The sequence below is a fragment of the Centropristis striata genome, chromosome 6, assembly GCF_030273125.1.
Source record: "Centropristis striata isolate RG_2023a ecotype Rhode Island chromosome 6, C.striata_1.0, whole genome shotgun sequence".
NCBI classification, from domain to species: domain Eukaryota; kingdom Metazoa; phylum Chordata; class Actinopteri; order Perciformes; family Serranidae; genus Centropristis; species Centropristis striata.
In genome coordinates this window covers 27,721,819-27,738,689 of record NC_081522.1, presented here as the reverse complement: position 1 = coordinate 27,738,689, position 16,871 = coordinate 27,721,819, and the positions used below count along the sequence as shown (strand labels likewise).

The following is a 16,871-nucleotide window of genomic DNA, read 5'->3' as shown; positions in this document are numbered from 1 at the left end:
ACATATTATATGTTCAAACCCATAAACTTTTGTTTTTACTTTTGTTTTTTACGTTTTACTTTGTCCGAATCTGTGTTGTTCTTGTTCTGTAACATTATCTCCAACATTATCACCGTCTTTCTCAGAGACTGACATCTGGTGGTGCATGCCAGCACTACAATACATCACCATCAGTTTAATGATAATGAAAACATTCTCATTTTAAAATACCTTGGTATAGATAAGATAAAATTAGATTACATTAGATTAGATTTTCCTTTATTAGTCCCACAATGGGGAAATTTTCAGTGTAACAGCAGCAAAAAGTTTACAGCAAAAATATAAAAAAGTATAAATAAAATAACAAGAAATAGAAACAAGCAATATTTACAAGAAATATAAAAGTATTGACAATTAAGACAATAAGAAATAGAAAAAGTATTTATATTACTATTAACACTCAATAATATACAATCGGGAAAAATGTAGACAGCTGAAAATTGCAGTATTACAGAAGAACATTTTTTGTGTTGCACAGTGTACAGTGTACATGATTGATGTATTGAAGGTGTTGATATTGCACAGTTTATGTACATTAAAGTGCAGTTATTGTTTTGGTGTGTGTGGTCTACTGGGAGCAGTGCTGGTTGTACAGTCTGACTGCTGCAGGAAGGAATGAACTGATATATCCCATAATACAGTGATACGTTTGAACCTATTGTGTAGTGGTATAAAGTTAATGAGTTTAATTTGTCATTCTGACCACAAGTAGTGTAATGGAGCAATGTTTTTGCAAGCGGGTCCATGAGCTTTTGGTATCTCACACACACATGCAAGTATGCTCATTTATGTGCACAAAAGCGCAGCCATGCAATGCCGTTACAGGGTATTCCACTGATCTACAGCTTTTGGGCTAGGGTTATGTGCCAAGAATTGTAGTAGTGCTGTCACTCATTATTTCTGCACCGCTGGCCACCTATGCTGCAACTGCAGAATCCCATGCAGCCCAAACACTTTCACCATCGACCACCATGCAAAAACAGCATAATTTCTTGTCTTTTACATTTTTATAATAATGAAATGGATAACAATACTAATATAAAAATGTAATATCTTTCTTTGCAGGACAATGTGGACCTAGGAGAGCTGATGTTCTCATTGTGCTATCTCCCCACGGCTGGCAGGCTCACCATCACCATGATCAAAGCCAGAAATCTCAAAGCCATGGACATCACTGGAGCATCAGGTGGGTGCTGACTGCCAAAGCAATGTTTCTACTGAAAGGTGAAGTAGTGAAATATACACAAAAGGTATTCAAGTCCCTTATTGTTGTGAGTCAATGTTATATTACTTGAATGGCTTCCCATGCAGTGATGTTTTAGCATTCTTATTGAACTAGCCACATGTTACTTTTCTTCAGATCCATATGTGAAAGTGTCCCTGATGTGTGAAGGCCGGAGGCTAAAGAAGAGGAAGACATCGACCAAGCGGAACACTCTGAACCCGGTGTACAATGAAGCCATTGTGTTTGATGTTCCTCCTGAGAACATCGACCAGATCAGCCTTCTCATAGCTGTCATGGACTATGATCGGTAAGAAAGTTATCTCCATACAATGCCCTTTTAGGGGGGAAACAATGGTGAGGCAACAACTACATCCATCCACTTTTATTGCCAAAGGCTTTGGACATGTATTGTATTCCCACTCTCAACACCACATACCTTCTGAGCCTAAAACCGTAGAATAATGACAACGAGCAGCAACCAAGATTTTTTATGTCATGCATTCTGTTAGAATTATAATGACTTAGAAGTTAAGGCTAATACACACTCCGCAAGAACAGAGAAATTTGTTCTCTCTCCAAGGGCTGCAGAACAGAATAGGCGTGTTTCCACTGAGTACTTTTTGGAAATCGGCTTAGTGTTTTGGCTATGCCCACTTATTAGTTCCCCTCGGCTTCTGTTTCCATACAGGTACTTTTGTAGCGGATAACCAAGGAGTTCAAATGTGGTGTACATAGTTCTGCAACACCTTCGTAATTATTCAGCGACAATTTTAACCATGACGTCAGTGACGCAACGCTGACAACAGACTGACGCGACATGTCCAAACAGTCGAGACATCAACATGGAAGGAGAGGAGATGGTGTTACTGTTTATCATGTTTGTACGCCTAGTCTTGGAGTGCACCAGACAAGGATGTGAGCCATTGATGAGGAGGTTGAAGTAAACAAAAGTAAATGGACTGGTAAATGGACTGCACTTATATAGCGCTTTTATCCAAAGCGCTTTACATTACAGACTGCGCCCATTCACCCGTTCACACACACATTCATACTAGTGGCCGAGGGTACCAGGGCACACTGGTGCCACCTGCCACCATTGGGAATTCATTCACACATGCGATCGATCTACCAACTGAGCCACAGCCGCCCCATGAAAGACATGTTATGTTGTGGTTGTGTCGAGTTCTAATCACGTCATTACCCACTAGATACTTGACCACTATTGACCTGAGCCGCTAACCGGTGAAGTTGGGCTTATCTTTGGCGGATCCTCTCTCCCAAGCCACACCCATAGCGGCTCACTAGAGAGAAAAGTACCTAATGGAAAAGCGTCTATTGATGTCATTTTGTTCTTGCAGCCCTGGGAGAGAGAACAAGTCTTTTCTTGACACATCATCTGGGCAGAAGGTTTTTTCTTGTGGGATGTCCAAGAACTATTGTGTGACTGGTCACAAACTTGAATCTGAACGAGACGTGTGCTGAAGTGGGAGGGCCCTCATCTGCAGTAGAGTTTCTCGTGAAATATGAAATGTCCTGGCCAGAAATAACTTTTTTTTGTTCTTGCCACATCAAGAACAAGAATACATTTTTCTGTTCCTGTCTATGTAAAGGGCTTTACTCAGTACGACTAAAATTTGTTTTCTGCCCAAATAACCTGTCACCTCTACCTACATATATGTGTTTCCTCTACAGTACAATAACTAATTCTCCATGTGTGGATCTTTTTGTCTTGCAGGGTCGGACATAATGAAGTGATCGGGGTATGCAGGGTGGGCAATGAGGCAGAGACCTTGGGGCGAGACCACTGGAGTGAGATGCTGACATACCCACGGAAACCCATTGCACACTGGCACCCACTCATAGAGGTATGGAACCAGAAATTCCTGCCAATGTTTTAAATTGGGGTTTCTCTTCTTTAAGTAATATTCATTTTCATGCAACAATAGGGTTGCCAACTCCCCGAAAAATAAATAAGGGACACTTCATTGGCAGGGCCAACCGACCCGATTGCCTTCACCCATTCTGGCGTGGTGAAATTTTTTAGCCCCTTTTTTGTAAGTAAAATGATTTTTTAACAATTTGACTCGAACCTGAATTGAATTAGATGCATATTTTTGTGTGACATGAATACATGGAAAACGAATGATTATCCAGCAATTCACTTTAACACAAAATAACAATTAGGCCCTGTTTTTCAAAGATGTAGTGGAGTTTGCTGATAACAATTTGATTCACTCCTTTTGTTGGCTTTTAAAATGCAGCATGTATGCAATTGAATGGCCATTTTGGAAGATTATAGCATTCCATAATTCCAAATTGGTTCAGTAAAAAGGCATTAAATTCATGTCATGAACACATGGGGACCTGGTCTTCAAGAATGCACTGGAGTTTGCTGATAACAAATTGATGTATTTATTTTATTGGAGCAGCATGAATACAATTGAATGGCTATTTTGGAGTCATGCAGCTGACAAACGGGCCGTAAAGTGCAATGTAATTGTGCACTAAAATTTAAAGTGCGGATGGCGTGACCGCTGTACTGGAAGCATGTTGTTTCAGATCAGTCAGTCCACCATGGGCTACGGAAAAAGAGCGCCGGCACAACGTGCAGTGTGCTTTATAGATGTTATCACACACTTTTTCCACCCAGGTGCTTCCTTTTACACTCAAAAAATTTTGACCATTGTCTACTTAAAAAAATTAAGGCAACAAAGTGACACTTAATATAATTGAATAGATTTTAATTCCTTCAACTTTGATTAAAAACTATTGATTTAATTAAGTAAATTTAAACAAAAATATTAAATACAAAATAATAAAATCATTGGTTGAAATATTTTGGATTTACTAATAATATGGCAAAGGTTGAGTAAATCCAAATCAATTTTACAGGGAAAACTAATTAATATTTACTAAATATCTGAGAAAAGGTAATTTGGATTTACCAAATATCTGTGAAAAAGTGATTTACATTTACTAATTAATTAAATGGAATTAATTCATATTTAGTAATTATCTGGATGAAATTGATTTCTATTTACTAAATATCTGGATGGAATTGATTTATACTTACTATTTTTATGGGTTAAATTGAGGCTATCCTTCTAAATATCTGGATAAGAATAATTTGGATTCAATGAATGAAATAAGTTGTGTCAACTTATAATTGGTACCACATGACATGAAATCTATGTAATATTATTAATTGTCACTTTGTTGCCATAATATTTTTATGTTGAATTTACTTAATACCATGCCTTCTTGTTGCAAAAAGTTACTGGAGGTCAGTTAACAAATTACCATATGTAGGAAAACAGCACATAAACATTTATTTGTGTAATTTTGTCTACACATACATTTTCACAAACAAAGAAACAGAGAGAAATGCTGTAAAAAAAACCAAAAAAAACCAGTGTGTACAATAGGGATGTGTATGCTGGCTTATGTATTTTGATAGTTGAGAGAGATCTACCCATTCCTCCTAAGTACAGAATGACCTATGACCTGGCAGTTTTCAGACTACAAAAAAAAAAAAATACATTTTTCTTTTAATATGAAAACTGAAATGGTTAAGGCCAATATGGTTTAAACTGTCAACATAAGTCAAAAGATCGCTATGTTAACAGATACTTCACTTGGTTTGGTTCTTTACTAACTTAAAGGGATAGTTAGTCATTTTTGAAAATTGGCTCATTGCCATAATCCCTATAGTCATAACAGTAGGTTTGTTAATTTTATTTGTCGGTGCAAGCTATGTTTAGACCGGTGGAGAGCAGCCGGGAGCTGCTCAGAGCTACGCTACGGAGGCTAATGGAATTTCTTGGTTTCCCTCATCAAGTACACAACCAAAAAACTCCAAAACCCTGTGGTGGACAAGTTGTGACCTGCACATTGACCTGGCTATGAGATAATAATGGAACGTTACGAGACAGAGCTGTTTTAGAGGTAAATACAGAGACTGCTTGCTGAACAACTGTCCCGAAGACAACGCGCATCAGCTGTTTTGCACAAATTTACCTCTAAAACGGCTCTGTCTCGTAACATTCCATTATTATGTCATAGCGTGGTGAATGTGCAGGTCACAACTTGTCCACCACAGCGTTTTGGAGATTTTTGGTTGTGCACTTGATGAGGGAAACCAAGAAATTCCATTAGCCTCCGTAGCGTAGCTCTGAGCAGCTCCTGGCTGCTCTCCGCCGTTCCAAACATAGCTTGCACTGACAAATAAAGGAAACAAACCTACTGTTATGACTATAGGGATTATGGCAATGAGCCAATTTTCAAAAATGTTGAGCTATCCCTTTAAGTGGCACTCAAAGCATGAATTTGTGCAAATTCAAATACCCCTATTAAAGCATACAACATATGTATCCCTGGTGTACACAACAGAATCACAGCAGCAAGTCCCTTAAATGAGTATGTTGGGGTTTTTTTTTCTGAACACACCTGAAGAGTAATTAACTGCAGTACTGAAACTCAGACAATGCCTCTAAGTGTGACAGTGACTTAACAATTCCTACAAAAGACCCACAATCTGTGAAACTTCAACAACTACATCAGAAAAAACAGATGATGTATATTTCCAAAAAATATCTTTCCAGAATGGCATGAACAGTGTGGCCTGTAAGCAGAGTCATACAGTATTTCTGGAGAAAAAGGCACTTGCTGTTTGAGGCAGGCCAATTGTACAGTTAACTTCCTCAGTGTCAAATCAGAATAACTTGGGCTCACAACTAACAGAGGCACAAAACAGAGGTAAAGCCCCAGCAGAATATTGTCCATCTTCATAATGGAGCAGTGAGGTGGTGTTGCAAGAAAAAACAGAAGAACCATGGAAAACCCAAAGGAGTGTCTGGTTTTGCCCCTGTGGACTGTGTCACTGGCGTACATACAGTATGACCTAAGGTGGTGGCTGAGTGTTAGTCCATCAAGGAGCTTTGTGTCAAAACACAACTCTCACTGTCCTGGTAATAATGCAACATCATCATTTGCTTATTACTTCTGGCTTCCAAGCTACAAAAGCACTTACTTGTGCCAGTTTAAAGTCCAACGTATAACCACCTTCAAATGAGTATGGATAACATATTTATGATTTGAACAAGATTTAAACACTTAACTGCAGCACATAATTACTGAGCATTCTAGAGTAGGGTCCCTTTAAGGTCACTTTCTTAAGCCTGTAGCTTGCTCTTGAGGCTGTTCACTTTTGGGGAAAGCTTTGAACAATCCAGTTCAAGGAAGAGTTTCTGAAAGGCTTCAAAAGTGTACCTGAGCTCCTTGGGATATGCGAGATTCACTGCATACGTCAAACCAATGAGCATGGCACAAGCCCTTGGAAAGTTACCCAGAGCGGTCAGGACCTTTGTTCCGTCTATCACGATTCCGATGTCCTCTGTACCTTCTGACAGACTGGTCTGGATGCTGTAGATTTTCATCTCTTGTACAGCAAGGTCTTGTGCCACACTGCCTTCATCTGCATCCTATCATAACAAGAACATTTTGTATTTTAGACTGTACAGCTAAAGGAAATAGAGAGAGAGAGAGGCCTTTCAACTTACATCATACTCTTTAAAGAGCTGGTCGGCAGGTTCCCCAAAGTACAGCATCAGACACCGGATGACAATGTCTCTGGTTATGTTAATGGTAGGATTGCTAGGAGCCTGAAATAACATAAATTAATATTACACAAGGTCATGGTTCAGTTTTTAATGCGAGTATGCTTAAACTTGTGTTATTTTGAAAGAAAGAGACCACTTTCAATGATCCTGTATGTGCTGTGTGAGTGGCCAGTTTTATGAAACACTTCCTGTCTTAACTAAGGTTTTCAGAGGACCAACTATGACTCCAGAAAGTCACTGGTCTGGGAAAAAGAAACTTCCATAAAACCAAAACACTAGCTGCTTCCCTGTTTATATGTTTTATGATAAGATATGCTGCTGGGTGCACCTTCAAACCACAGTAGAGGAAGAGAAGCAATACAATTTTAACTCAATTTCAATTCATGGAGAGACTGCCAAAGTAGGCCTTTTCCCAAAATGTTGATGTTAAAGCAGCTAGAAAATAGGGATGAGTGGCAGCTGGTGTTTAAATAGACAGATGTGTACATTTATACAGAAAATAAACTAATACAGTATGTGTAAACCACTAAAAAAAATCTGTGTATAAAAATTAAAACATTTTGCATGAGCTAATTGAATGATCACAGTCTTATAGACAGTCACATGTTAACATGTCCTCCTGCAGATTTATTAAAAATTTAAATTAAAAAACATAATATGGCCAAACATAGGATACCTTAAGTAGGATAGTCTGCAACCTCAATCCCATGGTCCGCCCTTTATAGTTTAAAACCATGTATGACTCGCCGCTACCCCCCCCCCCCCACACACACACACACACTCAGCTAAAACACCGCCGCTACCCCCCTCCCCCCTCCACCAACAAACACACACCGCCGCTCCCCCCCCCCCCCCCCCCCCCCGGTCCCCCCTCCACCAACAAACACACACCGCTAACACACCGCCGCTGCCACCCCCCACCAACAAACACACACCGCTAGAAGCCGCCGCTACACCGCCTAACGGTACCGCCAAAAGTAATATAGCCGGTAAATACTGCTTCTTACTGTTACTGGAGTATCCTAGAGTATCTACCAGATAACACTCACCTGAACACCTCAGGACAACTTTGTTTGCCGCTAATTAAGGCCGGGTAGGGGAGTAGGCTAGCCTACACTCCGCCGACTTCCATCACATGGAGATTAAACTTGCCAGTAAAGTAGCCTACTGCCGGTAAAGTTGTTAGGTAACTCGCGGTATCCCAAATTAATGTCCAGCTGCTTGGCAAAGTGTCTATAAAGAGTTGCTGAAGGCTCTTACCTTGGTAAAGCCTGATTTCCACCGGGCGCGTTACTGCAGCGTAACGTCAGCGTCGCGTATGACGTTGCAAATAGGTAACACTCTAATCAATGAGAGTATTTCCACCGGGCGCGTAGCGTAACGTTACTGCAGCGTCGCGTCAGCGTCTCTACGCGAGCATTAGGTAGGACTTCTATTTCTCCGCGAGACGCTGCCAACTCGCGTGAATCTCAACAGAGCAGATCGCACCAGACAGGAAGTCCGACTCAGAATCAGCGTAAAACACTTCCGCCCCTTTCAAAATAAAACACAATACGCAGTTCATGCAGCCTAAAACTACTTCACATCAACATTATGTTATGACCGGGGCACCAGATCGGCAATCAATCAATCAAAGGGTCTGATTGTTGAAGTGGAACATCATACAATCATTTATGACATAACATATTGTTTTTATAAGGATAGCTGGTCAGATCAACATATCTTTCACCTCAGAGAAGCAAAGTAAGTTGTTTTTTGTTGTTGTTGTTTACTTTATACACACAGTTTATCCATAGACTGTATAAATAGAGTTTAAAGTTTATCACGGGATCTTGCGGTCTCCCGCATGGTCAGGATTATCGCGTGATCTCGTTATCTCGCGTGTATACGGCCGGCTCGCTAAGCTGACGTGCTGCTGCTGTAACGCGCCCGGTGTGAATTGACAGACGCAGCAAAAACGCTGTGGAGACGTGCTGCTGCTGTAACGCGTCCGGTGGAAATCCCCAGTAACAGTCGCCAACGGCTGTAGCAGCGTCCGACATCACCCTCTGTGTGACGCAAATCTTGGGCGGAAGTGTACGGCGATTGAAACCAACTAGTCCACATTGAGTAAAATGTATTAATTATTCGACATTGTTGACTGTACTGATAAAATATAATTAAATTGTACTCATTGATTTTTAGCTGATATTAGGCAAACAAAAATGAGTAGAATGCAATTGATAAGTAATTCCAATGTGGTAAAATCAACATAATAATATACCAAACTGCATTTAGACATTTTTTTCATGTATATTTTACTAGTATTATTTTGTAAATATTAATTAGGCCCAGTCCCAGTTTTTACAGTGTACCCATTCTTCAGTATTTTTGCATCCTTTTCTGTTTTTTTCTCGGAGGGGTACTAGACACATTGCTGCTCGAAGGTGTAGCGCCCCGTAAAGCAGTGTCGGCGTCTGTGTCACTGTCACCTACGCATGCTGCTTTGTTGTCTTCTGCTATCTTCTCCTCGACCAATGGGATGAGCGTATTCTGTATCGTCATACTCGTTTGTGAATATGCTGTCAGTTCATTGGTCACAGAGCAGGACGGGGCCTGGGAAGTTTACCGTAAGTTTACATATAAAGCGCCCTGTTATTAAATTTCCATTGGCATTTACTGACTATTTTTTGACTGTCACAATAATATGGGACAAAGTGCGTGCCTTTTCACCTCAATACGGGACGGGTGCTTTTGTTTCTAAATACGGGACGATTCCGTTTTTCAAGGCACGGTTGGCAACCCTATGCAACAATCTAGAAATCTACATCACATTTTTATGACGCTATACTAAATACTAAATGTAACATTCTACTAAGCTCACAAAGACAATGCTAACCTGCTAATGTTTAGCAGGTGTAGTATTTGCCATGTTCAATATCTTAGTTTAGCATAAGGGCTGGCACTGTGCGGGGATTCGAGCAGGGTCTGTATCATGCCTGAACAGGAACGGACTGTATTCAGCAGCCTGTACAGACATTATGACTGAGGTGAAGAGACCAAAGAGGGTGTTACAGAGGGAAATAAGAAGAGAAAAATGAGACAGTGAAGCGGCCAGACAACAGTAAATCTTGGACTGCCTTTGCAAAATTAAAGGCTGCAAGATAGACCCTCAGCTGGTCTTCTTGGACGAACGTTAGAAAGATTAACTGGCTTGCTATGTCTTGTGTTGTTGCACTAGCTTGATGTTTGGTTGTGTTAGCAAAGTTATTGTCTAGTTTTTGATCATACCCGATGTATGAGTACAGCTGTGCATATTTACCCATGGAAGTATGTAAGTCAATGGCGGGGTTGGGGGGGTTGACAAATTCATGCTACATTTGCTAATTAACACAAGGTAGTCTACTGTTAAAATTACAATTCTGCAATTCTAGTAATTAAGCAGACGCTTTTATCCAAAGCGACGTACATTTGAGAATTCGTTGAAACAGATAAGGTAAGGTAAAATTTTAATGTCCCAGAGGGGCAATTTGGTTTACAGACAGTAGTAACAGAACCAAATACAAGTACAACATACACACAAGTGCAATACTGCCCTACAAAGCAAAAAGGCAGTAACTACGCAGAGTGCAGAACTGAGAAAAATGACTTTTAAGTTATCCTGTAATCCAGCCGTTTAGTTACTGTACAAACGACTACCATTTTTCTCCAAAACGACATACATTTGAGATAAGATGTTTTGTCACATAACAAAGGATGCCTTGAAAGTCATGAAAATGATAATAACTCATTTTTGACCAAAAATGTAGTTACTGACTTTTTGCTTTGTAGGGCAGAATAGTGCACACAACATAATTCCCAATTATTGCTTCATTGCTTGTGAAGAGCGGCACCAGCAGATGGGGCGAAAGAGAACCTGTACCTATTGGTGCTGCATTTAGGGAGACCAAACCTTTGCCAAACAAGCAACGATGAAGTCAAAAGACAACACATGAGTAAGTGCCATGTGTTAAGTTTGAGTCCAATAGAACATAGGTGCTATTAGGTAAATTATTATTTGTGTAAAAAAAATTGCTGATGGGGATGTCACTTATTTAGCATGTATTTTGTCATAAAATGAAGTATTGGTCAAATTAAGAAATGCTAGCTCTGTCAAGGACGTAGCACAGAAGGCAGGACTCAAATGCACGACAGAGATCAAACGTGGTCGGTACACAGGCAAAGGCATCGAAAACAAGAGGCAAAAAGGCAGAACCGAAAAGGGAATCAAGGTTTCAAAAACGACAAGGCTATGGTTGTGAGAAATTCTGGAACGTGAGCTTGATCTAATGGGGAGTTATGGGAAACAGGTGTGGGAGAGACAATCAGGGATCGGGTGCACACAAACGAGGAGGGGGGGCGGGGCAGACAGGACCCTGAAACAGAGACGGGGTGAGTGATAACAAAACAAAACAGGAAACACAAGACATGGAACATGAAGGCAAAATAAAATACTTACGGACAGTGGAAGCAGGACAGGTATTTTGTCATAAAATTAAGTATTGGTCAAATTAATTCGTTCAAAACCTAGTTTCAGGCTTACATGTCAACACCCCACGACAGTTACAAACATACCCACAGCCTCAAATGTTGTTCTGAGGAGCTGCAGCATTAATTCCATGAATAAACCAAAACCAACACTATTTCTTTACTACTTAAAGAAGTTGCCAGCAGATCTGTCAGGACCGGTGACCAGAACTCAGACGCAGACCAGAGATCAGAGAGATATGGATAATTTATTTGGATTTTTCACAAAGGAAAAACAGGTCGAAGAGGGGGCGCTGGGAATTCAGGAGCGGGTTCGGATCCAGAGCTCTCGGCTGGCTGGTGAGCTGGGCTGGGAGCAGGTTGAGGCACGATGGTCTGAGGCGAGGCAGAGAAAACAAGGTTAGGAACAGGCACAAAAACAGAGTTACTACTAAGTTGCTGGTGAGTCTCATACAAACTGATTCGACGATCCGGCGGGGACTGGAAGGCTGGTCTGGTCTTTTATAGGAGTGTTGATTGTGGAATGAGAAACCGGAGTGCAGGACTGATGAGATGCGTTGCAGGTGTGTAGGCTGGAGCTGCCGAGACCACGCCCCCCAGCAGTAATGCATGCCACAGACAAGTCACAACCGGGGGTTGTGACAGTACCCCCCTCCTCCACGAGCGCCCCTAGGCGGTCCACCAGGCTTCTCAGGGTGGTCGCGGTGAAAGGTCTGGACGAGAGCGGCATCCAAAATCTGCCGCTTGGGAACCCAGCTCCGCTCCTCAGGTCCATAACCCTCCCAGTCAATCAGGTACTGAAGGCCACGACCCCGGCGGCGGGAGTCCAGAATCTGGCGCACCGTGAATGCCGGCTGGCCATCAATGAGCCGGGCGGGTGGAGGGGCCGGAGGAGGAGGGAGCAGAGGACTGATAAGGACAGGCTTGAGTTGGGAAACATGAAAGGCTGGATGGACCCTGAGAGTGTGGGGCAGCTGGAGACGGACGGTCACAGGAGTAATAATCTTCTCTATGACAAATGGGCCAATGTATCTGGGTGACAGTTTCTTATTGACAGCTTTCAATGGAAGATCTTTAGTTGATAGCCATACCTTGTCCCCAACTGAATAGGTGGGGGCAGGGGTGCGATGACGGTTAGCATGGCGTTGATACTGGGCTGAGGTTCTCAGCAGGGCAGCTCGGGCTCGGTGCCAGGTCCGATGACACCTCCGGATGTAGGCCTGGACCGAAGGAACTACCAGTTCCCTCTCCTGAGAGGGAAACAGTGGAGGTTGAAACCCATAAACACATTGAAATGGTGACAGACCTGTGGCTGATGTGGGCAGGGTGTTGTGGGCATACTCCACCCATGGGAGTTGAGATGACCAGGAAGTGGGGTTGGAGGATGCCAAACAGCGCAGGGTGGACTCCAGCTTCTGGTTAGCCCTCTCAGCTTGACCGTTAGCCTGGGGATGGAATCCTGAGGTCAGGCTTACGGTGGCACCAATGGCACGGCAGAAAGACTTCCAAACGCCCGAGGTGAATTGTGGACCTCTGTCTGAGACAATGTCCAAGGGCAGTCCATGAACGGTGAACACCACAGACACCAGAAGCTCAGCTGTTTCCTTGGCTGTGGGCAGTTTAGGCAGAGGCAGGTAACGGGCAAATTTACTGAAGCGGTCCACAACAGTGAGTACAACAGTCATACCTCTAGAGGGTGGCAGTCCGGAGACAAAATCCAGAGACAGATGAGACCAAGGACGACGTGGTATGGGAAGCAGCTGTAGGAACCCAGGCGATGGTCTGTTGGAGCGCTTATTCTGAGCACAGATGGGACAGGCAGAAACGAAGGTCTGAACATCACTCCTCATGTCTGGCCACCAGAACCGCCTGCGCAGGAACGCCAGAGTGCGGGTAACACCTGGATGGCACGAGAGTCTGGAGGAATGGCCCCACTGTAACACGGATGGTCTGACGGAGAGAGGTACAAACAGACAGCCCGGGGGGCCATTACCTGGGTCTGGCTGGTGTTGCAGAGCAGTCCTCACCTCCTTCTCAATCTCCCAGGTGGCTGCTCCAATAATACAGGCCCTGGGCACGATGGTGTCAGGCTCTGCGGCTGCCTCCTCCCTCTCAAACACTCGAGACAGTGCATCGGGCTTCACGTTTCTAGACCCGGGCCTGTAGGTCAGGACAAAATTAAAACGACCAAAAAACAGAGCCCACCTGGCTTGACGAGGGTTTAGGCGCTTAGCTGCGTGGATGTATTCAAGGTTCTTATGGTCAGTCCAAACCACGAACGGCTGCTCTGCCCCCTCCAGCCAGTGTCGCCACTCTTCGAGTGCCAATTTGACCGCCAGCAGTTCCCGGTTCCCGACATCGTAGTTCCTCTCTGTGGGGGATAAGCGATGAGACAAAAAGGCACAGGGGTGAAGCTTGTTATCCTCTGGGGACCGCTGGGACAGGACGGCACCAACTCCTACGTCCGAGGCATCCACCTCAACCACAAACTGCCGGGCTGAATCAGGCTGAGTGAGGATAGGAGCTGAGGTGAACCTCTTCTTCAGCTCCAAAAAGGCCCCTTCAGCCTCAGAAGCCCAGAGAAAAGATCTAGCCGGGGAGGTAAGTGCGGTTAAGGGTGCAGCAATACGGCTGTAATTTCTGATGAATCTCCTATAGAAGTTAGCAAAGCCCAAAAACCTCTGAAGCTGCTTCCTACTTTCAGGCCTTGGCCAATCCATGACCGCTCTCACCTTCTCAGGATCCATCCTCACCTGGCCCTGGGCAATGATGTGGCCGAGAAAGGTTACAGTGGTGGCGTGGAACTCACACTTCTCAGCCTTGACAAATAAGCGGTTCTCCAGCAGCCGTTGGAGGACCTGGTGGACATGCTGGATGTGTTCTGCTTGGTTTTGAGAGAAAATGAGAATGTCATCAAGGTAAACGAACACAAATCTGCCTAGCATATCTCTCAGCACATCATTGACCAGACATTGAAAAACTGCAGGTGCATTGGTTAGACCAAAGGGCATGACCAGGTACTCAAAATGCCCCAGAGGAGTGTTAAAGGCAGTCTTCCATTCATCTCCCTCACGGATCCGGACTAGATGATAGGCATTACGTAGGTCTAGCTTGGAAAAAACTGTAGCTCCCTGGAGCGATTCGAAAGCAGTGTTCATGAGAGGGAGTGGATACTTGTTTTTAACTGTAATGTCGTTCAAACCTCTGAAATCGATGCATGGCCTGAGAGTCCCATCCTTCTTGCCCACAAAGAAAAAACCGGCTCCCAGAGGTGAAGAGGAGGGACGGATGATCCCAGCCGCCAGCGAGCTGTTAATGTACTCCTCCATAGCCGCCCGTTCAGGCCTGGAGATGTTATACAGGCGGCTTCGGGGATATGTGGACCCAGGTAGCAGGTTGATAGCGCAGTCGTATGGTCGGTGCGGGGGTAGAGAGAGTGCCTGTTGTTTGCAAAACACCTCAGAAATCCCATGGTACTCGGCTGGGACTAGAGACAGGTCCAATGGAACTGGTTCGGGTTTCTGGTGGGATACAGAGGAAGGCAGAGCAGATCGCAAACAACTGGCAAGACAGGCTGGGCTCCAGTTACTTATCTTGGCTGTGGTCCAGTCAATGTTAGGATTATGTATGGTTAGCCAGGAATGTCCCAAAACCAGAGGTATAAACGGAGAGTTGATTACATAAAAAGATATGTGCTCGAAATGGTTACCTGACAGCTGGAGCTGGACGGGGCAGGTTCGGGTGGTGACTCGAGCCAGAAGTCTCCCGTCGAGGGTGTTAGCTTCCAGAGGCTCCTCCAGTTGGTCTGTGGGCAGCCCCAGCTGTTTAACCAACGTAGTGTCCAAAAAACTCTCGTCGGCTCCGGAATCAATAAGCGCTAGGAGTTCTAGCGTCTGGTCCTTCCAGCTGATGGTGGCATGTAACTGGGTACGGGGTCGGGAAGACAAAGGTATGTTAGCCCGGCTCGCTAGGATGCTTCCCCGGGCTAGCGAGCCCTCCGGTTTAACGGTCTGCTAGGACAGGTGGCGAGGTAGTGGCCAGGTCCTCCGCAGTAGAGACAGGTGTTGTTGGCTCTTCTTCGTTCCCGTTCCTCCGCGCTGAGCTGGTTCCGTCCCAGCTGCATGGGTTCACCCTCGGCATACTCCTCTCGCGGTCCGGGTCTCTGAGGCGGAACAACGCTGGCAGCAGGGCGAGAGCTTGCTGGAGCTGGGGAATGCTCCCTCCGACGAGACGTGACGTCACCACCAGGATTCCGCCGCTTCTCTCTTCGCCGCTCACGGCTACGATTGTCTATCCGGATGGATAAAGAGATTAATTCATCCAAGTCCTCGGATTCAGGATGGGACACTAGCTCATCCTTTAACTGTTCGGATAGTCCGTTAACAAAAACAGCCTGTAGAGACGGACCATTCCACCCACTCTCTGCTGCCAGGGTCCGGAACTCAATGGCATATTCGGCCACGCTCCGAAACCCTTGGCGGAGAGAGAAAAGCCTCATGGAAGCGTCTTTACCTTGGACTGGGTGATCAAAAACCTTCGACATCTCCGTGGTAAAAGCAGCATAGGTGGTGGTGAACTGATCCTGCCTCCTCCAGTGAACCGAAGCCCATTCCAGCGCCGCTCCCCGCAGCAGTCCAATCAGGTAAGCGATACGAGCCTTCTCCGTAGCGTATGTAAGGGGCTGGAGATCAAAAACAAGACAACACTGCATTAGAAATGTTCTACATTGTCCCAGATTCCCGTCGTACCTCTCCGGCGGGGAGACCCACGGCTCTCTGCCGGGGTTAGCTGTGGTAGGTGCCGCTGTGACCGGTACTGGAGAGGGGTCTTGTAGTGCGCCCTGGAGGTTCGCCATGCGGATCGACAGGTCACGGAGTCCGACCCTTATCTCCTGAAGCGCGGCACTGTGCTGGTCCAGTATTACACCCTGAGTGGAGACGGCGTGACGGACGGGCTCTAGGTCTGCTGAGTCCATACTGGCCGGATCGTTCTGTCAGGACCGGTGACCAGAACTCAGACGCAGACCAGAGATCAGAGAGATATGGATAATTTATTTGGATTTTTCACAAAGGAAAAACAGGTCGAAGAGGGGGCGCTGGGAATTCAGGAGCGGGTTCGGATCCAGAGCTCTCGGCTGGCTGGTGAGCTGGGCTGGGAGCAGGTTGAGGCACGATGGTCTGAGGCGAGGCAGAGAAAACAAGGTTAGGAACAGGCACAAAAACAGAGTTACTACTAAGTTGCTGGTGAGTCTCATACAAACTGATTCGACGATCCGGCGGGGACTGGAAGGCTGGTCTGGTCTTTTATAGGAGTGTTGATTGTGGAATGAGAACCGGAGTGCAGGACTGATGAGATGCGTTGCAGGTGTGTAGGCTGGAGCTGCCGAGACCACGCCCCCCAGCAGTAATGCATGCCACAGACAAGTCACAATCGGGGGTTGTGACAAGATCCCTGAGAAGCCTGTGCAATAAAGCAGTGGTATC

General features: G+C 44.7%; 1 protein-coding gene across 1 annotated transcript in view; it reads left to right on the top strand.

Moving 5' to 3' along the window:
* Positions 1-16,871, top strand: part of syt9b (synaptotagmin IXb) — a 75,018-nt gene that overhangs the window by 46,367 nt on the left and 11,780 nt on the right. Inside the window, exons 5-7 of the mRNA XM_059334885.1 lie at positions 1,105-1,225; positions 1,400-1,571; positions 3,000-3,129. Coding sequence (XP_059190868.1) covers positions 1,105-1,225; positions 1,400-1,571; positions 3,000-3,129 — 423 coding nt within the window. The remainder of the gene's footprint in view (positions 1-1,104; positions 1,226-1,399; positions 1,572-2,999; positions 3,130-16,871) is intronic.